Below are 23,226 nucleotides of genomic sequence, written 5' to 3'. Positions count from 1 at the left end.
AGCTGAGAACCGTGATTTGTAAAAGGCTGAACAGGAACTGAAGTTGAAACCTGATGCAAGCAAATTCTTCTGCAAGGCACTGATGGACACTGTTCTGTTGCTTTTGGCTCGGAGGCTGGTTTTTAGGTCACTGGGTTTTGAATGTGATACCAAATGAGGATCTCACTAGTATAGAAACTTGAGGACTGACAACTAATCTCTCAATTTACATAAAATAATAATAATAATTTTTAAAAAATCTAATGATACTCCACTCAAGAGTAAGCGCTTTTATGAGACCTGTTGCCAATTATTAGTGTCTTGGAATGATCTCATCTCTCATCCTGGCTAAATTCCAGCACACAATTTCATTAACCCAGGTACCACAGGTGATAAAACTCATTTTTCCCTAAAGAGACAGCTAAAAAGTACCAGTTATACATTTATGAAGTACAGGCAATCAAAATTATGGATTTTCTAAAAGGTTTTTAACTACTTTTATTGAAAGGAAAATCGCTGTCTCAGACTTTCGTGACACTACCGCTAACAATAAATTTTACCATTTAGACATGGCCATAATATGGTAGATGGTGTCAATAAAAGTGGGGGACAGAGAGACGAGCCTCGTCTCCTAAGTAAGGCCAGACAATTCCATGCCGGAAGTGATCACAGGAGACACCTAAGCGGTCTCATACATCTGTTCCACATTTGCAGCGAACTGCAGAACTACCTTCCCAGGTAGAAACGAAAGACACTTCAAATGCTTGCAAGGAAAGCAAAATTTAAACTTCATTTCTAAATAACAGTGAATTCAAATATCGTTTGCTTCCTTTTTGAGTAAAGTGGTGGCCTGGGCCTGTTTGGTAAATTTGTCTAAACTTTTCTATACAATATTCTACATATCACTAGAGGGCACTGTGGTCTTCAGGTCACTTTGACCTTTTCAAGCACTGGGGCCGGTCTTGAACTCTTGAGCAAAGTCAAAATGGTTTAAAAAGAAACTGTTTTTTAAGGGGAAAACATTTTCCCCTTCTTGGGAACACCTATCTTTTTCTTTTTAAAAATGACTCTAGAAAATGCACAGTAAGTAGAAAGTCATTGTTTGTAAAAATATGAAGCTCATTTTGCAACTTTCGAAGATGTCTCTCCTCAGCTCTGATGGGGTAAAATACATGCCCATGATCTTGAAAGGCTGCACCAGCGAGGCGGGTGCTCCGTCCGCACACAGCCACAAGTAAGGGCAGCTCTTCCCTCTGTGTGCCGACTGCATTGCCACTGTGCTTACTGGAGGCAATTTCATTGCCGAAAATTCGGGCGTGCAAGCCTCAGAGCCACAAATGGGTTTGAAACAATTTATGATATCCGGCCTCCCTAGACATGTATTAGCATATACCTGGTTTCTTTAGCATCACTTTGTTTTTCCAAAACCACAAACACAGTTGCTGGAATTTCGTGTGGAAGTGCTTAAGGGGCTGGAAGTTAACACCTTGGTGAGGCACACGGCCTCTCCGTGGCTGCGAAACAAAAGCCTCTTTGTCAGGGTTTCTTGAAATGTTTTCTTAACATGTTCCAAGTAGTTTTAGGCAGGGAACTAAAGTAAACAAGATGTTACCATGATAAAAACACTTGTGAAAACAGTACAGAATACACTTCATTTCTTTCACATGCAAGTCTTCGAAGATTTAAAAAGTAAAATGCGCCGGGGAAAAAAAACATTTTTTTTTTAAAGCAATTTACCAAAGAACTATCTTGTTCTGTCTGCAGCTCTCAACCTTCAGGAAGGGGGTCAAAGTCCCATCTCTGGACAATCTCTTCAATGCTACTCTCCTGTCTTACATTAGACACCCACAGAAAACATCTTTTGGCTTCCATAAATTACATACATCTGACTAACTTGTCAAAGAAATTTTTGTTTTGTTCGCTTTTTTCTGTATGGAGCTTTTCTATATGAAAAAAATAACCAAATCTTTTCAAATGGGTACTATGTAAGTACACAAAGGGAGGAAATCATATGGAAGACTAGGAAGGGGTTTGGTGGTGTCTCTCAGGGCCTAGCAAGGTTCTATCTCCAAAGCAAGGCACGGGGTGGATAAGGTTGAGGATTTAAGGGAAAAGAAATATTCGGTCCAAGCATTTCTGAAACTGCAGCCTGGTCTGAACAGACACTCAAACTAGAAAATGGTGAGTGTGCTCATGACTGTGACCTAGAAAGGTTCTGCTGCAGACCTCTCTGAAGCATCATGGGCGCCCTTTGCTTGTTTTTTTGTCTTTATGGAGAAGAATCATTACTCCATGTCCCTGTGGTGATGCCTAACCCTGACTGATCTGAGCAGAGAGACTAACTGGAAGGGAAAGACGGTGAAGTCTAACAGCTTCCCGTCTTGGAAGGCCATGGGCTTGTTTTCATTCCCTGTTGTGGGAGAATCAGAGCCATACCGCTGGGATGACATCAGAGCAAGCGCGAGCACTGCCTGGCATCAGCAAACCCCAACAATATTGGTCACATGACAACTCTGGGTGGGGAGATTTAAGAAGGAGAGGAGACAGAGCCCAGGTAAGGTCCCTGCTGACTGGAGGGAAAGACAACAGCAGAATCCTGAGCAGGTCTCAGCTCTGAAATTAAAGACCCCATGGCCGTCCTCACCTTAGGGACAAACTCTGTGGCCGAGGTGTCATGTTAAGTCTCTGGTTTTCATTTTCCATCTGCTCTACTACTTCCTCATCAAGAGGGAAGAACACACCTCTGCCTTTGCCTGCGGCCCTCCTCCTTTCTCTATCAACAGGGAGACTCCACTGGCTAACTGGACTCTTATCCTGAAGCACTTCTGCAAGCTGCTGCAATTACACCTACGACCTGGGGTCACACACGGCTGGAAAACGGCAACTAGGCATCATGTTCCTTTCAGACACCAAACCTGAAAGGCTAGGTTGGAGAACCCCAGAGCCAGGAGCTTAAAGCCCGTGGGTGTTGGGGGAAATCACAGGCCCTCCCACACACACAGTTCCCCCAGCTACCCAGCCAACAGAATCCAGGAAGCACAAAGCACTGTTAGCTGGAAATACAGGGTGGAGCCAAAATTGTGACCCCAGGTCAGAGGCCACATGCAGCTGGTATGAGGGCCAAAGTCATGCTTCTTCTCCTCACTTGGGCTTTAGACCGACAGGGGGATAGGACTCAGATGGCCCTCAAACCCTAATGTATTGACTCTCCATAATGTCCCGCCACCCTCAGGATGGAACTGTAAGCAACTTTTTACATTATTTCGGAGAACAGTCAGCAGTGCCTTCTCAAAATACAAGGTTGGGAATTTCTATATATTTAAAATTATTGCTCCTAAAATATACCTGGGTAGATAAGATGTGTCCGTGTTTTTAGAGAGCTCAGTAAGGGCTGGGCACTTTCTAAGTAAGATATGCCATTGGAGCCTAACTCATAAGAGATCATTGTTGTTGTTATTGTTAGTATTGTTGTTGTTGGTTTGGTTTTTTGAGACAGGGTTTCGCTGTAGCTTTGGAGCCTGTACTGAAACTACCTCTTGTGGACCAGGCTGGCATTGGACTCAGAGAGATCTGCCTGCCTCTGCTGCCCAAGTGCTGGGATTAAAGGCGTGTGCCACCGACCGCCTGGCCAAGAGATCATTATTAACACACTGAGATACAACCTATCCACACATGACTACTCTTAAAACTGCCCTTAAAACTTTCTTCACATCCACTACCTTAAGTAGAAAATAACTTATTAATTTAAAAAAGTACAGTTTCAGTCGGGTGGTGGTATCCCAATACCTTTAATCCCAGCACTCAGGAAGGCAGAGGCAGGTGGATCTTTGTGAGTTCAAGGCTAGTCTTGTCTACAGAGTTAGTTCCAGGACAGCCAGAGATAGACAAAGAAACCCTTTCTCAGGAAAAAAAAAAAAAGGCATAGTTTCTCCCAGGTAGCACAGTGCGACCATGGCGGACAAGACTCTGAACCAGAGCTCACAGTAACTGGGTGACCTGGGGGGGGGGGGTCAGCAAACTCTGCTCGTTCGCCGCCTTAACTGTGTATTCAAAATGCTACTATGACATTTTCCCAGGCAGCTGTGAGGGCTAAACGAATTAATATGTATTATTACATATCTGAAACTATGCCTATTGCATATTTAAAGTTGTTTAATTACACATTATTACAATGTGACTAGTGCGAATTTGCATACACCATAAAAAATAACTGGTAAAAATGGAGGGGGCTTGAGGACGAGCAGAGCCAAGGAGATTCTTCCAGAACCTTCCAACCCAGCAATCTGAAGATAAATGCTGGATAACAACAGTGTCAGAGTTCAAGGGAACCATGTGGCTTTCATTGGGACTGCAAGAAGAGCTTCCCTAGACCCCATGGATTTCTCTTTGGGGCTGAGCACAGACATGCTGCTCCAAGTCCCCCAGATGACTGACTTGGGTTCCAATTCATTAGGCAAGATCCTGAACTGAAAGATAAGCCCGAATTTCTAAGTATTAAAATCTTGCCGTAAAAGAAGGAAAAATGAGATTTTGAGTTGGGAACTCAGTAAAGCTGAGTTCGTAGTGGCTTCTTCCATGGAAAGAATCACTTCTGTTTTCTGGAAGCATGTCTCTCATCATGTGTATGAGTCCCTCTGCTCTGGAGGCGGGAATGTAATGGAGCTTGGCTTAAAACTAGTACAAAGGGCTTAATTTGAACCAATGGCAGTCTGCACAATGTTCTTTGCACGGTGGGACTGATAATTCCATGGAATACAAACCTGTGTTCTCCAGTTCCAATTAGAAAAGTCCAAAGGATGAAGACAACAGGGAAATACAGAGCTAATGGGGGCCCCAAACTGCAGCACCCCCTCAGCCCCCGTCAGTCACTGGCGCCTGCAATGCTGTAAGAGTTCCAGTCTATACTGGCTCGTTTTCACCCCTGCCTTTATTCTTTTCCTTATATCAACTCAAGTCAGGTTTGTACAACTTGCAAACAAAGCCTTCTGAAAAATACTAGCACATAAGCAAACAGTAGAAAATAAGCAAGCAATATTGCAAGTTGATAGTGGGCACTCCAGTTCCGCTGAGCAAACAGGAACCAGGAGCATGTCATGCCATGTGCAAAACCACAACAAAGGCTGGAGAGATGGTTTCCAACTCAGAGTCAGGCTCCTAACATCCTGAGACGTGAACAGGCTTCTTGTTTGTAGGAGATAAATCTAGGCTTCCATTCAAATGATCTTTGCTTTTTCCTTTTTCTTTAGAAGTGGTTTGAATTATTCACTCTTTCTAGATCCTGAGGCCTAGCCATATCTGAACTGCCAGCTCATAACACATGAACCTATGACTTGAAGATTATTAAGATATGAATACTTTGACTACTAATGAAATGTTTTAAATGGGTCAAACTGGGGACCTGGCAGTGCAGTTTTGGTCCCTAGAGTTGATACATGCCGCACGAGCGATGATAACAATTTTATAGTTCAAGATTTTATAACCATAAATCATGCTGACTGACGCTTGTCAGCCATTCTACAGAAGAATTAAATCAGCAAACTTATTTACTTAGCATTGGTGCAAACGAGAAAATCAGAATTTCCAAGTGCGTTCTGCCCAGCTCTTTTGCTCTCATTGGATAAATATGATTAGGCAAACGATAGGGTGGTAACAAAACAGATTCCATGAAGGAGCTACACAGAAAACAAAGCCAGCGTCACTTATCTAAATGCTAATAATGTAATCAGGGACGACAGTGGCTGCTGCTCTTGATGCCGATACTCACTAGCTCTCCTGGACACGGCTTAAACATACACTGACCACAGAATACTCTTCAAGTGAAGGATACAATCTGAGAACTATATAATAAGTTCAAAGCCTTCTTTCTGTGCATTGAAATAATAATAAAATATTCACACAGAACTACCTGCCTGTAATACTGCAAGTATCGTTAGGGGTGGCTGCATCACAGTGTTTGTATCTGGTCCATAAATGATGCTCCCACCCCAGAGAGACCATCACGTGTCCTGATGTATAGAGGCTATACGTGAGGCAGACTAAAATAACAGAAGGTGACACTGTTGTGGTGACTTAAATGAGGATGGCCCCAGAGACTCGTGTATTTGAGTGTTTGGTCCCCCGTTAGTAGAATTGTTTGAGAAATATTGGGAGACGTGGCCATATTGAAGGAAGCGTGTCACTGGGAATAGGATCTGGGGTTTCAAAAGGCCACACAAGGCCCAGGGTCTCTCTGTCTACTGCCTCCAAATCGGGACGTGAAGGTCTCAGCTACGGCTCCAGCACCATGCCCGTCTGTTTTCTGCCATTATGATCCTGGATTAATCTTCTAAAACTGTAAACAAGACCTCCCCTCCACAATGAAATGCTTTCTTTTAAGAGGTGCCTTCGTCATGGTGTCTCTTCATAGCAATAGAATGCTAAGACAGCAACTGTATTTAGTACGTTAGTCAAGGCTTCAACACACTGTACAGAAGTGATGCCAAGAACGCAGGGCAGCTGGGTCAGATTTATAACCTACTGGACAGCACAGGGGAGGGAATGCAATTCTGAGCTGAGAGGCACAGACAGGCATCCACACCAATGGGGAAGATGAGCAGCCCGTTTTGGCAGAGTCTATCAGCATCACCGCTCGAGATGAGACAGCCCGAGCTTACATCATACAATCATCCACTTCTCCTGGCAGGGAAAATGAACTCAACAGAAGCCACCCGATACAGAAGGATAAGAAACCAAGATGGCGGCACTGTCTCAGGATCCCATGCCAAAGAAGGGGCCCGACCACAGAACTGCAAAGGACCCATCACTGAAATAACTGAAGGTTTCTCTCTACCCCAGGGTTAGTCTGGAAAACTGACTGCTATTGGTGCCTTCCATTTAAGTCTCCTTCCTCTGAGGGGACACCCCTCCACGGATGATCTAACTTCCTAGAACGGTGACTCAGAGGCTACCCTCTGAAGGGCTCTGTGACACTCTCTAACAGGAAGGCAAGCTGGTGGGTGAAGGACAGACAGCAGGAGGGACAGTTGTGCGACAGAGAAGACACAGCAGGTAATTCTTACTTTAGAAAGGCTGGGAAATCGTCACAAACTGCTTCACATCCTGGCCACTTGCATACGCCATGTCCGTAGAGAGGATGGCTGTGGGGGTGTTCCTCGTGGGACAAGCTGCAAGAAAACACACGGAGGGGGGAGGAGAATGAGTGAAACACAGTCCGGAGAGTCCATGTGGCCCAGAAAGCACGTGACCAGTCTCACATTGTCATTCCCCATGGAACCTAATTAATCCTGCTTTTGAGCAAGAGGGAAACTATGAGCTGGAAGATTATGTTCTAAACACATTTAGGTATAGTGGTCTGATGTTAGGAACCTACCTCTATGTGTGAAGAGGATTTGACAGGTTTTTGTTTGAGGCAAATCTCTCTACCCAGACAGCAAAGGCCACTGTAAAAACCGCCATAATTGCCTGAGTGTACAAAATTTGGCTGGAAAACCTGTACTGGATCCGCAGTGCTTGTATTTGCCACGGGACACTTCACACTTCTTTCTCTCCTCCTCTCTATGACAATGCTTTCACAAAATCCAAGTGTCCTCTTTTTAAAAAAAAAAAAATCTAATAAAATATTTTATAAATAATAATATGCAATACTACAAAATATTTTTCAGGGCAAATATCAATGATTAGTTTAGAATTAACTTGTGGTGGTGGGAGATTTGTATTTCTCAAGTTACAGACAGCAAGCTTGAGAGAAAACATGAACAGCAAGCAAGGGGTTAACACTCCGGTGGGGCTCTAATCGATAAGTAATGATCTGGCAACTGGGATCAAGTAGGAGGATGCTTTGATCTGAGCCATGTGGTGTGCAGGGAGGAGTCCGTTGGGCTTGAGTGACAAGCCATATTCTCAAATATTTTCTCTATCCACACCTTTCGGACAAATTATTTTTCAATAACCTTAGGTTCCATCTAATAGAAGTGTACAATGAACACCCAGAGTTCTGGTTTGTGCTTGGGCACACTGCCTTCTCGCAAACGGATGGGCTATTGTACTACTTCCTCTGCTGCCTCTCTTTGGTTTGAACTTCAAGAGCTTAGTGAGATACAAAGATATAAGTATACGCACTCACACACATATGTGCGCAAGTGCACACTAGCAAGCATGCATATTGTATTATCCTACTAGTAAGATATCTCTTCCTCAACTTTCTTGACCATGTATATAGACCGTATGTACCCACTAAAGCTCCTGGCCGTTAAGACCATAACCCACACACAGCAAGCACATTGCAAAGCTTTAAATCACAGGCAAATCAAAGTGAACACCCTGGAGAGGAGAACAATACCTCCCAAAGGCAATGGTTCCCCTATGTATTTTTTAAGTTATTTTGCCGGAACCTAACAACTTGGAAATACCAGTGAGGTACTTTTGCTCTTACAAAGGAAATAAACAGAGGAACCAAAAGAAAGAAGAAATGTTAAGAGTGATGTGTAAAGGTAGCAGAAACGTCCACTAGAGAATGAGGCCGACAGAAGAGGGCATCCTCTAAGAAGAAAAGGTAGAATTCCATGAATCTAGCAAAGGCTTCCACCTACGGGTCTGTGCATAAGCAGGTACACATCACTGGTAATCTTTCAGAACTGGAAGACTGTTTCACCAGCACCAGACTCCTCACATCCTCTGAGACCAAAGGCTCAGTTTACTAAAAATGTTTTTCTCAATGGTTTCAGAAGAATCTCTACCCCATAATTTTCTCTAGCTAGTTAATGAGAAACTAATTGAGGTTTTATCAGAACATATACATGTGTATATAAATGTACATATATAAATTTGAAAAATACTGAGAATATCCTAAGATATACATAAATACATAATTTTTTACAAATAAAAGCATGAAGAATTATACTCTTTATATTTAATGTCATTTTGCCTTTTAAACATTTAAAATTTTTATTTTATGTGTATGAATGCTTGCAACATGTGGGTGTCTGGTGCCTGCAGGTCAGAAGAGGACACCAAGACCCCTGGGATTAGAGTGACAGATGGTCGTGAGCCATCATTTGGGTGCTAGGAAGTGAACCCAGGTCCTTTGCAAGAACAGTTAATTGCTCTTAACCACTGAGCCATCTCTCCAGTCCTGATGTCATTATTGTACAGAAATTCTCATGTTATCAACTAAGTATCCAAACTTCCAGCTATTGATGGGAAACATGCTACCAATTTATGGATCTAACTTTAACTATTCGTGTAATTTGGATACTCAGAATTCTATTATATTTCTTATATTTATAAGTAATATCAGAGATAAAATTTATTAGGCTAAACATCTTGGCATACACCAATTTCCTACCAAGATTCAGAGAAACTTAGAATCAACAAATCAACCACACTAAGGCTTATACTTCACTAGGAATGCTGTACCAGCTGTTCTTGCTGAGTGCCTGGTACCCACCAACCTGCATCATGTATGTATGTGTGTTGTGTGCTCTTCAGAGCAGAAGCCAGGAGGCTCGACTACTGAGAATGCAAAAACTCCTCCTCCTACCAGTTGGGAACTGCAAATGGTACTGAGTTTAATCAGGAATTCTCAAATGATCACCACAACATGCCCAGCTCCCCATGATGCTTGATGTCCTTCCGGTTTATCTGATGAACACATGAATAGAAACTATTTCCCTTCTAAGTGTTTATTTCTACTTCAACTTGGAATCACCTGAAGAACAGAGAGATGACTTAGGTCCTGATCCCCAAAGCCCAAACAAACAACCGCCTTGTGCACAGAAGCACACACTTAATTACTTATTTAGCTTAGAACACTGCTCCTTATTGTGAAAAGGTCACATGCTCTCCTATTATCATGCAGTGCTGAGTTGGCTGACATGGTATCCACTCACCCCAACCCACCCTAGACATCACTGTTTACATTCTCGTGGGTTACTGCTCCATATCTCTCTTCTGTCATATTATTATTTTGTAAGGTGTCAACAAACGCTGTCACCAGCTTTCCATATGTACTGTGTAACTGAATACACTGAAGTATTCCATTGTCTGAAGAACATACTTAGATTTGGATGGAAGAAGAGGTTGGTAGTGGTACCCTGCTGGGACCTCTGCAAAGACTCTTCAGAGACCAAACAGCTCAACACTGGGAGATGTATGGGGAGTCAAGGAAAGTTGACTACTTACCTGACAACTTTTTATACCTTTTATGAGGTTTTCATTTTGTCGATCACCTGCTGACATGCAATTGCTAACAGTTGCATACGGTCTTGCATACGGTAGGAACAATAGCAAGTTCAACTAAGATTGGAGTTGCAGTCTGTCACTGGCTATGTTGCCATAGTAAAGCTGCACAGCCCCCATGGTGCACGGCTGAGGCTGGCTCCTGGTCTCTGGGTCATTCTGCACACAGCTCCACCCACAGCCCCTGTCACATCTCCGGATAAAACCTTTAACGTTTCATCAAGAGAGTGGACCCTGGGACATAGGATTTCTACTGCTTTCTGGCTTCTGACAAAAAGAACCAAGAAAGCAAGCACAAATTCGTCAACTTCAGTTAATTCGGAGCTCCAGGAACAGGCTAAAGATAGTGGGCAGACAAGGCTCAGAGCATCTGATGGTGGGAAGCAACCCTAAGGCGCACCATGACATAAACTGGTCAGAGGTGACCATGTGGCACAGAGTGGACCTTTGGTGTCTATGAGAGATGTTCACTATCTTTGCTTTGAAGATGCTCAAATATATTTACCCAAAATGAAACTTCGAGAAAGTTTGGATCAATTGTTCCTTTTCCTTTTCTTTCTTGGTATCCCTTTCCTTTCCTGTCCCCTCCCTCCCTCTGTCTCTCTCTGTCTCTCTGTCTCTGTCTCTGTCTCTCTCTGTCTCTGTCTGTCTGTCTGTCTGTCTGTCTGTCTCTCTCTCTCTCTGTCTCTTTCTCTCTCTCTCTCTCTTTCTGTCTTTTCTTAGCCCAGGTGGCTCTGAACTCTATGGAGCCAAGAATAACCATGAATTCCTGATCTTTCAGTCACCCTCTGCCAAGCCCTGGGATTACAAGTGTGCACTACACCTTGCCAGGCCCCAGGTCAAATGTTCAATAACATTTCAGTTTGTTTTACTATAACTCTCAGATTGAGTACTCCTGTAGGCAGGGATCACTCACTCATTCCCACATACCGAGCACCCCATACGGTGCTCAATCAATGCTACGTAGATGTATCAATGAACAGACAGCAAACACCTTGTCCTATTTAATTTCTGTGTGGTAATATACTCAATATTTACTTTCTCTTATTCTTATAGGTAAAGACCAGAATTATACAAACCCACAGGAGAAAATATTGCTGAAGACACTTTGTATTACTTAATTTTATACAGACTATGTGCAACACAGATAGATGCATTCGAGAAAAGCCAGTTGATTTAAATCTTTTCTGATAATCCGTGGTACGTAAAAACTAAATATAATTTAACACGAGAACAGTGGTAGCATTTCAGATGTGAAGGAGTCAACGTGCCAGGGAAAGTATAATTACATATAGATATGAACTAGCTCCTGACACTGCATGGTACTTATCAATGCGTTTACATTTGCTATGGTGTGACGCCTCCTTTCCCAATGACATTTGCTATGCTATTTCTGTTCGATTTATTTTTCTGACATTGACATCCACCAGCCACAGTCTTTGCTTGCACACTGGTGGTAGAAAAGACTCTCTTTTCAGTCAGGGCTGGGGCTTTGAACTCTGGGCCTTCCTCATACTGGGCAAGCACGCTCCCCCCAAGCTACAACCCTAGGTTTCTTGGAGAAGTTTGGATGTTCAGCACTGGTGACTGGATTTCACACTGCCCAGGCAAAACTGAAAACTGGAATTACTTCTGTTCCCTGCCACAAGGACAGTCTCAAGACTGCAGTCTGCAGGCTGTGGGTCCACTGTGGGACTGAAGGAATTCTTGACTAAGGAGACAGAATACAGACCTCACCTTACCTCAAACACGTCCTGCCAACCTACACGTTGGCTCGGTATAGACATCAATTCCACCATTCACAAAAGCCACAACTAGATAATTCTTAACACCAGCGACACATGCACTGACATGTCTTCTGAGTAGCCCCAAACTCATTTTGTCCTATCCCAAACTTGCCTACCTGGTCTTTTTAACTTGAATCATTTGTACCAAAAGCCAACACTGATGTCTACTGGAGTATACCCCTTCTTCCTACCCAACCATCACACCAAATATAAACTGTATGGTAGTTCGCCAGGCATCTACTGGATAAACTAAGCTATGGAAAGCTATGTTAATTTTTTTGAAACTGCTTAAAATCATGATTTGTTGCTGTTGTTATTGTTCCATTTGGGGCTACAGAGCCACTATAGCAGTCTCACTGAAGAGCACTGTACCGTCCCTACAGAAACACTGTACCTAGCAACAAGCACTCCCTGTTCGCTGCCTGCCTGCAGCCCCTACTGATCACCTACCTACTTCCATGCCCCAGACATTTGCCTGTTCTGTGCATTTCATATAAACACCATGAGACAGTATGTGCTTGCTGGTGTGTGGCTTCTTTCACTTAGCATGTTGTAGAAGCTAACACATCAAAATCGCAGCTTTTTATGGCTAAATACTATTCCACTGTATTTATGCAGCACATTTTTTTAATCCAATAATTTCTTAATAAACAATTTGAGCTGTTTAACATGTTAGTGCCTATGAACACTGCTGCTCTGATATGTCAATTTATACCTGTTTAAATGTGTTTTCAAGGTTTCTTAATTTATTTTTTCAGAATTTTATGCATGATTATTGTATTTACATAATTTCTACCCTCCTTCTCCCTCCACCAATACACTCGAACTCTTTCAAATTCATGACTCGTCTTTCTTTAATTTCTTTATTATTGTTACATATGTATAGACATATGTATATCTACTGAGACCATTTAGAATGACACATGTATATTTATTTGGGGCTGACCACTGGCAATTGGATAAACTATGGGGGCTCATCCCAAAAGACTGATTCTCCCCCCTCAGCAGCCATTGTTTTACAGTTCTTCCTCTCAGAGTAGGGTCCTGTGGAATGTCCCTCCTTCACGATGGCATGTCAGCTGTGCTGTTATTATATAGGTCTTGTTTAGGTACTCATGTTACTGAGATTTCTAGAAGACACTGTCCCAAAACAGGCATCCTGCTCCCCAGGCTCTTAGAATCATTCTCTACCCTCTCCATTTTTTAAAATTTAAAATCAGTTCTTTTCATATTGTGATCAAGGTTCCCTCTTCCCACCCCCCACACTCATCCAGTTCATTGCCTTCCCTCCCTCCTTTCCTCCCTCCCTCCTGTTTCTCCCTCTCTTCCTCCTTCCCTCCCTCCCTTCCTCCTTCCCTATCTCCCTCCCTTCCTCCTTTTCTCTCTCCCTCCCTCCTTCCCTTCCCTTCCTTCCTCCCTACCCCCCCCGAAACAATAAAAAACAAACAAAAAAATCAACAACTAGAATAGCCATTTAGAAATAAAAACTGTTGGTCTGTATAGTAAACTTTAGTTTTATTTACTTATGTATTTCTCTGTGTTTACTTACTTATTTGGCTGGGCTTGAATTACCACCCTCTTTCTCATCCCCCAAGTACTGGATTCCAGGCATGCCATGCATAGTGGTCATGAAGTAACTCATGCCCAAATCCCAGCACTACTTTCCATTCCCAGAGGAGCACCACTGCGCCCTCCCCACGATCTCTCCAAAGTTGTTACCTTAGCTCACTCATTTATTCTCCAGCCCACGTGGAAGGAAAGTAATACTTGCTGATTTTTCTTTTCTTTTTTTTCTTTTTTTTTTTTTAAATTTACACCTGCCTAGTAAGTAGCATGGCCGAACGAGTTTTCATTAGCGGATAGGCCATTTGCGCAGCTTCCTTACAGAAATGCCTACTTAAATCCTTTGCCTGTTTTTAACTGCATTGTCTTATTGTTGCTTTTTTTTTCTGGAAACAAATACCTCAGCAGCTATAATCACAAATATTTGCATTCACTTGGGCCATCTCCTACTTTCTGGATGCTGTGCCGTGAAGCACGAACATTTAATTTTGACAAAGTCCAACTTTCACATTTTTCGTTCTTCCCTTCCGCCCTTGACATAACAGTCCAGAAACTGCCCCCTAGCTGAAGGGCAGAGAAGATGTTGGTTTCTCAGAGTGTTATGGCTTTCCCTCTCTCCTGGTCTGTGAGCCACTCTCCATCAACTTATGCATATGATACAGGGCAAGGGTTCAGTTCTTTTCTTTTGAATGTCACCCCCAGTACAATTTGATGAAAAGATCCCTGCACTCCCACGTGAACGGTTTGCACCTTTATTGGAGGCCAACTTAACGCGAGAGTAACATCAGAATTGGGGTTTTTTCTTTAACTCCACTCTGCTCTAGATCCCTTTCGCCATGTGTTTCAGTCATGCCATGTGGTGTTCACAGAAGAACTCTGAAAATCATAAAACAACTCCTGAAATGAAACTCAATGGTAAGATAACTTTTGGGGGTTGGATGAGTGAGGACAGAAATAATCATTTTTTAATTAAAATAAAGCCTTAGCAGCTGGACTTCTTGGAGAAGGAAGGCCTACAAGAAAACTTTCCCAGACACTGCTCCTCCTCCACGGGCTGAAAATTCCTTCCAGAATGTGCCGTGGATGGCTTTGACAAGCAAATGGAGTGGACATACACTTTTGGGGGGCAGGCACGACCTCTACCCAGGGAGAGCCAGGGGCTCAGTCAAGGAAGTGTCCATTCGTCACAAGTACTGTGCGAATGGCGTCTCTGTGCTCCCTCTAGATTTCCTCATTAAGAAACAGACGGGACCACACAGGAGCCCATCCCTGTGGTAAAACCTCCACCAAACTTCTGCCAGGGACACCACCTAAAATACATCCACGTGGCGCATCTTGTCAACAAGCAGTCAACAGGAGGACTTCATGATTAATGGGTGCTAATTAAAGGAATGAATGCCACGTGAGCTATGCCTTCTAGCCAGGCCCTGTCAATCTTTCTGCTGCTGCGGAGCAGGAGCTGGCTGCCACCCTCCCATCCATCCCCTGGTCTGCCGCAAACGCACGGGACCCATCCCCTTTCCTGCCACCTTGTGCTGGTTTTGTCCTACCCCCAAGGGGCTACTTTCTTTGTTCCAACCACTTTGAACTTCCACTGAGTGAGCTAGCAGACAGCCTACATTGATGGAACTCTGGCTCTGAGATATGCATCCAGGCTGCTAAAAATGGAGGCCCCTTTGTCCATGAGCAACCCAAGATTCCTTACTATTCAAGTCTCTCCCTGTCTGTTATCTTCCCAGTTCCTTGGCCTCCTGTCCATGGGCCCAACCTTCCTCATGTGCACATGGTAAACATTGAAGCCACAGAATCCTGCCCTCTCCTACGCATGGCATGTGACTCTGACTCTGGATGGGAAAGTTCTGCTCACTGCCAGCCCAGACATTAAGTGAGATGCTTCTGGGGTCCAGAAAGCTGTTCCCTTGATACACAGGCCCAGGGCTGACAAGTACAGTAATGAACAGCCCCTTACATGAACATTAACCCACGGACATAACACTGACAAGTGTCCATGGAAGCTGTGGCTGTTTGAAGCTTTTCACCTATTCATGCCAGTCTTCAATGTTAACTTAAAAAAAAAAATGGAAAGAATATGTTTCTGCATACCACTGTGCTACGGTTGCAGACAAAAATGTAGTCATGTCTAGCTTTTTATGTGGGTACAGGCGATTTGAACTCAGGTCCTCATGCTTGTGCAGCGAGCACTCTGACTCACTTAAAATACCTCCCCAGCTTTGGGATGTTTTTATACTGTGTTCCTTCTCCACAGAATTGACTGAAGGTCCAACCACAGGTCAGGTCCACTGCCTACAGAAGAGCAAATGAGATGTGGGAACAAGAAGATCAATGACTCCAGCACGGAGGAGTCTTCCCAGCAACTCTGTATAAAGTGCCTTTTACCTTTAACGGCATAGAGAAACTTCTAGAAGTAGACAGGCTTCTTACGTCACACTAAATATTTGCACACAAAGACATTGCACTTACAGGTTAAATGTCCCTTCTCACTCTCGGTTATTTGTTTGCGATTAGCCAGTTTGTTATTCTAAGAATCTGCCACAGAGAGAAGGGGTTGTTTCACTGCAGCTCACTAACCTGCTGTGGGACAACGGTCTTTAATCCTGAGATACAGAAACAAAGCAATATGGCAGCACTGGGCAGCCTTACCATTTAACAACTACAGACTCCTAAAAAGGTTCACCGGGCCCCGATAACATACAAATTACATATAAGGCTCCTGTTGTTTTGGAGATACATACAAACATATAATAACAGGAAAGGCCAATGACAGGTCACTCTCTGTTTTGTTTACTAAACACTAAGTTAAACCGTGAGAAACCTGGCTGCTGGTTATACTTGCCAAGTATCACACTGAGCAAGAATATTCTAGCACACACCGTTGAATCAACAAACTAAACAGCATCTCAAAACTTCAGTTTTCTAAGCATTGTTTCTACCCCTGATCCTGGAAGCAAGGGAATCTGTATCAGCGATAAAGAGACTCAAGGGAACACAAATACAAGCCTGGATTTTTCTCAGAAAACAGGAAGACCATGCAAGCTGGACTTAGAAGCACTGGGTACAGTACATACAGCCATGGTCCTTGCCTTTACACAATGACAAAACCCCACTGAAATGCCCACATGCAAGAATCACGCCTTACGCAAAGGTGCCCTAACGAGGCCAGACAGAGTGGGCATGTGCGAGGAGACCCACAGACATAGTGTAGCATGTATTAGATGACGTCATAGGGGCCACTTCAGAGGATGAGATGTGTTCAATTTAAATTTTAAAAATGACTTGCTTTAAAGAGAACATCACAAATAATCCTACAAGTAAACAGGCCAATCTCCCACTCTGCAACAGAAAGGCACCTGGTTGTAGGATTAAAGAGGCCACAAGCGGGAGCCTCCAGGAGACCACGTGGGAGCTAGTCATCTAGGTTTCTATGCTGTCACCAACACAACAGCAAAGTGCTGAAGACGCATGTTACGTTTGATGTCTCCCGAGGAAGAACCTTCTGTCATCCAACACATACTGGACAAGACTCACAGGAGCCCGCACTCCACAGATCGCAGAGCTGGTCACTGCAGAAGTGGGGACATCTCCTGTGTAGGCTAGCTATGTAGCTACCCAATGGCTGTTAAGCACGGGAGGCTGCGTGCCAGCCTGGCAGTATGGTTGGAAGCTAACCTCCATCACCGATCAGATCACCAATATGAGCTGACCGACCCCCTCTTCTCCGCTACACTGAGAGGAACTTGGTATATGTCTTCCCAGTCATCAGGAGTGTGGGGCACAGCAGGACAATGGAGCAGAGAGAAGAATGAGCACGACAGAAATCAAGGTTGGCCAGGGCCTTCAGACCTCACCGCAGCGCACAGGGTGGGGAGTGACGGAAGCAGAACACCTGTATTTGCAAGGTGATGAGTGAGAGAATAAACAGAGGTAAAAAGTGGGAGGCGGCCAAGGTCCAGCCTTTGTTCTAGACACCAGCAAGGCTCAGTCGGGAGTTTCTAACTAAGACTCTATACATTGGTCGTTTTAATACTAGCATCTCATTAAGGAAACAGAAAGCCGTCGGAGGAGCGCTGTGAGCCACTGTGTCAATACAGACACAGGGGCCACTAATCCAAAAGTTATTAATGCCACTAGGCTGCCATCTCATTCAGTGTGTTTGCACTGGTGAGTCACAAGGTCACTGTGGAATCTTGGCCATATGTTAGAGGAGCCAACGTGTAACACCCAGAACCCCCAACGAGCAGAGCTAAGGATTCTAACACCACTTCAAGTGCCACTCAAGACAAGACATTTTAAGAGTTACCTCCTTCTCCAGAGGTACATGAGCAGCAGGATGATGGGACAGAAGAGGAAGGACACAGATGAACTTGTGACATTGCCATTGGCTTAAAGCCATCAGACTTGTGTGTTTCCTCAGGACCACACGCTATTTGTGTTGATTATTTTTTCCTTTCTGAACATAGGTCATTAATGTTCACTGGGTAAGTACCACAGCTCAGAATTGCCAAAGCAGGGTGCATGCAGTTCCCAAATGGCTAAGATACTGCCAGTGTCTAAAGCATGTGCGAACCAAGTTTTTAAATGTGTATATACATACACATATCTCACCCTCCCAGTCTCTGATATTCTAGCATGGGTAGTAGAGCAGAGTATGGGCATACCTGATTCACAAACCATTTAATGGGAGAAAAGTGATAAACTTCTTTTTATTTTTTGTAACTGATGGTGAAGAGTCACAGTGGCTTGGGCTGTGAACGAACAGCATTCTTGCTCTGAAATATCCATGTTCAATTCCCCCGCAGGGGAGAAAGGGCCAAACAGGACTCTGACACAAAGTGTTGGGATCCGTGATCCGGACCTTAGAGTACCTCTAGGAGTTCCGCTGGGAGCAGGACCAGGGAAGTACAAAAGCCCCCAAATAAAGAAGTTTATTATCAACAAAACCAGAGAGCACTCAGAGATGGCACAAAGGCCAAGACCAGAGTCCTTTGCACTGGGCCACAACCTTGATGACTTCTGTTCTCGGCAATGATGAGTCTTGACAGTGAAACCCAGACTTCTTTTTCTCGTCACCACCCTTTACACTGACTCTCTGCCCATCTTGACAGTGGAAGGACGTCAGTAAGGACCCTCACACATCCCAGAAAGGATGGCACAGCACACAGATACCAACTGGTTCATGACTGATAAAGAGATCAGCTTTTAGACTGCCCCCCGCCCCAACACCTTCACTTGCTGCACCAGCAATTCCTGCAGCTTGGCCAGCCCCGCAGGTGTTTCTGTGCATGTTTCTTCAAGCTTAAAATCTAGGCTGAGCAGAAACCTAACGGCTCTACTTGTTCGAAACCTCTGCAGGTAATGCCACAGGCCACCCGGATACATGTGACACACGTGGGACGGAAGGTGGAGAACACTGCAGGGCTCTCACTGGTTCCGTGCCCGTCGACGTCTCACTGGTCCACCTTCTCCCCCACATCACTGCCAGTCCCTGCAGGGGATTTAGCACCTACTAAGTGCCAGGCTGCATGGCATGGGGAACAAGGGTTGACATTAGACGAGACAGATGAACTTCTCCTCTGGGGGCCCATTGCATTTCAAATCCTCACAGGAAGGCTGTGTGTGTGGAGGGGATAACTGCACTCTGGTATCCTGCTAGCGGCCCTTTTTATTTTTAGCAGGTCATATAACTGTGTTCAATGTGGCTGTACGCTTCTGTCACAAGTGTCTGTCTCCACTTTTGTCTGTCTGGTTAAACTGAGCTCCTGAAGGGGGAAGAACTGTATCACGTTCAACTTTTAATACCCAGAAACTACAACTAGTACAAGACAAACATGTTCTGAACTTACTGATAAATATATTCAACGGTAATAACAGTGAGCACTGATGAAGAACTGTAATACACAGGCAGCTGGAACACTTATAAGTTCTTTGATTGTCCTGGTTTAATCCACTAACCAGGCCTAGTACGACACATTACACCAACTCTAGATGTGAAAAATGAGGGCTCAGTAGGAGGAATTAACCTGTTTTATGCGTCTTTGTGTTGGTGCCCAGATGTATACCATCTCCCCACACAGAGACCCCAAGTAAGACAAGGGCAGTGACTGCAGGGCATGCTCTCCTTTTGCGTCTGCCTCAGGACTTTGGCTTCTGCTGTGCCCTGAGGTGACAGAGCTATTCCTTGACCTCATCAAAGATCATTCACCAGCTCTGCCTTGCCCGCTTATCCTTAAGTCCACATGGTAACACTAAGCTCCATCCTGGGCCTTCCATTTAACTGCTTTTCCATCATGGCACTGTACATCTCTCTTTCTCTTCAGCTGGCGTGTGTGCTTCCTAAGGAAATATTTTGAAGCTGCCCAGCTGTAACTCTTGGAGCTTAGACACCTGGCCTGTGGCTGCCACTGGGCAAGTCTAGTTGAACAGATACACGATTACTGTCCCCTGACTGGTGAGCAGATACATTACTACTGTCCCCTGACTGGTGAGCAGATACATTACTACTGTCCCCTGACTGATGTCCCACTTAGAAACACTTTTTTTTTCTCCGAACTCTGGACAACTTCCCGTTTGTCCTTGTTAAGTTTCTTTTTATGCCAAAACGAACCACCCTCTAATTTATTCAAACGCCACTGGATTATCCCAGCTCTTGGTGTCAATTTTTTTCTAATTAAAGTAAACTGCCATTTATTTCTCACACTGATCTTTAACACGAGACATCTCATTCTTGTCATAGCTATGACTCATATGGAGAAATGTGAGTTGAATATCGGGGCTCATATGCACCAGAACGTTCCCATCGATGGCTCAGATACAAAAGGAGAGACGTAGCCACAGACGTGGATGTACAGTGACCTTGAAGTGTACCAGATGACTCAGCCCACCTCTTTGAAAGCACACACTGCGTATTTCATTTCCCCCACACACTTTCGGGCTCTTTCTCCTTCTGCCGGCCACCACAGGCCCTCAAGCCCTTTCAATAATCACAGCCAACGTGGAAAACACGCATGGCAGAAGAGATCCCGCAAAGGTCGTCTCTGGAGAATATTTTTAAAAGGAAAGGGAGGAAGAAGAGAGACGAAATCAGCAGCCTGGCGACAGCTTCCCTTGAGGACTATAAAAGGCCTGGGAGTTGAAGGTCATGAGAGTCTGTTTGTTTAGGGAGTCTTACAGGTAGAGCACACCACAGCCCACAGTTGCTATGGGCTCTGTTTACCAAACAAGAACACAAATAGTTACACAAAAGCAGAACACGCTGTGGGGCCAGTAGCTAAATGAAGTCCGCTGTGCCTTCTGGTGAAATGTCCCAGAGTGCCTTTAAAAACAATCCCCCTTTCACCCCAGAGGCCTGGAGGGACCCTGTTCTCTGCAGATTTCCCCACATACACTCCCAGGGAGACCTTAGGGTCCTCTCACTATTCTAAGGCTGGTTTTACTCCCTCTTTCTTTTCCACTTTAAGACTTAGAAACCAAAATTATTCAGTCCAACAAATAAAATTGGAGAAGAAAAACATTGAGCATTTCTAAGAGAGAAAGAAAAAGGAAACAAGAGAAGTGTGCCAGTGTCTGGAAGGGTCTAAGGACAGGTATGCAGGGCTTAGGCTGAGTTACTCCTGAACAAACGCCCAGAAAGCTCTCTGTGTGGGACTTTAAACCGACTTTCTATCCATCAAGGGTGTTTAGCACACTAGAACGCTTCCTGCTTACTCAACCGTGTGCTCCTGAAGCAGAGGAATAAAGAAACAGCAGTACCTGTTAAGTGATCACGTGAGAGTGCATGCATGCATGTGCTACTGTGTGTGCGTGTCATGCGGGCTTGCGGATCTACAATTAAGGATGCCATACGAGGGAGGCGGCCACGCACGGACGTTGACTCTTCACACTACATTGACCACGGTCCCCACCCGGCGCAGCCCTGATGCCTTTCTGTGAATGGGACAGATTGCCATATGGATGAAGACACTGAACAAGCTGTACAACTCTTGGCGACATGTGCCCGGGGGATTGTCCCATATTAACGCCACCTGGGCTGTGGCAATTGTGCTCTGTCTGTGCAGTGGCACCGAGCAGCCCATAAGGATGTTATTTCTGAGTACACACAGAAAGGAAAACTGCAGTTAGGAGAATTCTCTGGCTAGCGGATGTGTTGCTCAATTCCCGAAGTAGTTTCCCAAAGGAGCGGTTATCTTCTGTATTCACACAGGCAGAAGTGACAGGCTGGAACACATATTAACAATTTCCCTTTGTGAGCTCCTGCTATTGTTTTAATGAGGAGACTACACTCTATAATATACTTGGGCCTTGACTGATCACAAAAGGGGGTAGAATAAAGAACTTCAGGCATGCTGTACATATGTAACGCACTCGCGTGAATCAACCCCGTGAGTCAGCCTGCAAAAGGGGTATCGCCCCTACAAAGGCCCACAGCGCCGGGCTCGGGGAAAGAGAGATGCAGAAAACAAATACTACGAAGAGCAGCCGGGGAAGAGCGACGAGCATTTGTATCAGTCTCGAACTGACAGCTACGTGACTTTCAGTTCCATTCCTAGCGCTGGCCCCACTAGCAGCTCAGGAACATGGGAACTTGAAACTTGTATGAGAATAGGGTGACACGGGGACTTTGACACGTCATGTGAGTGCTTAGGTGGAGACTCTAAGCTTCCCTTTCTCCTGGGGGGGGGGGGTCCGGAAAGCTGGGCTCTCACTCTTCTCTGGCAACACACTCCTTTACACCACGAGTGTGTCATCGGGATTAGAAGGCTTTCCGCGGGGAGGGGCACAGGTGCCGACCCAGGGATTATGTGATAAACTCCCATTGGCAATGGTCCCGCATCAAAAAAGATGTCCAGGAGATCAAAAAGGACCAGGCCTCAAATATTATTTGGGGTAGAAAACCTGGCAGCTTGGACACAGTTGGGGATTCATATCATCCAACATTCAAAGGAAAAAAAAATAATAAAATCAGCTAAATGTAAGAGAAACTTATAAAATGAATATAACTCCGCACGCCAATGATGTCACTTTATTGGAAAGCATTTGTCAGCTAAGCACAATAAACAGGGTAAGATTTAGAGTCTAATGATGCTAATGTTATGGTAAAAGGTACTTTATTGGGGTAGCATACAACAGCTGGTAGAGGCTGATCGCTGTGTTGTTTTTTTCTTTCTTTCTTTCTTTACTTTCTTTTAATCACTCCACAAAGTGAACAGTCAAAAAAAAAAAAATCCATAAACCTTTCCCTTACGGTACTGTAACATTTTCAAGCTCTTCTCCCTGTGCCCTCCTGCACACGTGGGTGCTGGGAGGTGAGGAGGTACCAAGCCACACTTTCTGTGCCCTCCTGCACGCGTGGATGATGGGAGGTGAGGCACCATGCCACACTTTCTGTGCCCTCCTGCACGCGTGGGTGATGGGAGATGAGGCACCAAGCCACACTACCCTAAAAAGGTTTTCTCTCTTCCTTCTAAGGAGACCCAGAAGGATCACTTAGGAGCAATGAAACAAATAAATAAATCCCTGCTTCTCAGAGCGCGATGGCTGCCACTCACACAGCAGATGCTGCGATCCAATGTGCTGCCCAAGAGAGTGCTCCTATCTGACATAAGCGAGGACCTTTCTTTCCCCAACAGGTTACTTCCCTGATGGT

At 44.5% G+C, this 23,226-nt stretch overlaps 1 protein-coding gene across 9 annotated transcripts in view; it reads right to left on the bottom strand.

Moving 5' to 3' along the window:
* Positions 1 to 23,226, bottom strand: part of Foxp1 (forkhead box P1) — a 611,987-nt gene that overhangs the window by 41,935 nt on the left and 546,826 nt on the right. For all 9 annotated transcript variants that reach the window (XM_057790924.1, XM_057790915.1, XM_057790906.1 and 6 more), the window contains one exon: positions 7,038 to 7,142. In XM_057790924.1, coding sequence (XP_057646907.1) covers positions 7,038 to 7,142 — 105 coding nt within the window. The remainder of the gene's footprint in view (positions 1 to 7,037; positions 7,143 to 23,226) is intronic.

This window comes from Chionomys nivalis, chromosome 1 (assembly GCF_950005125.1).
Source record: "Chionomys nivalis chromosome 1, mChiNiv1.1, whole genome shotgun sequence".
NCBI lineage: Eukaryota > Metazoa > Chordata > Mammalia > Rodentia > Cricetidae > Chionomys > Chionomys nivalis.
Note: the sequence above shows the minus strand (reverse complement) of the source record. Positions and strands in the feature narration are given on the sequence as shown.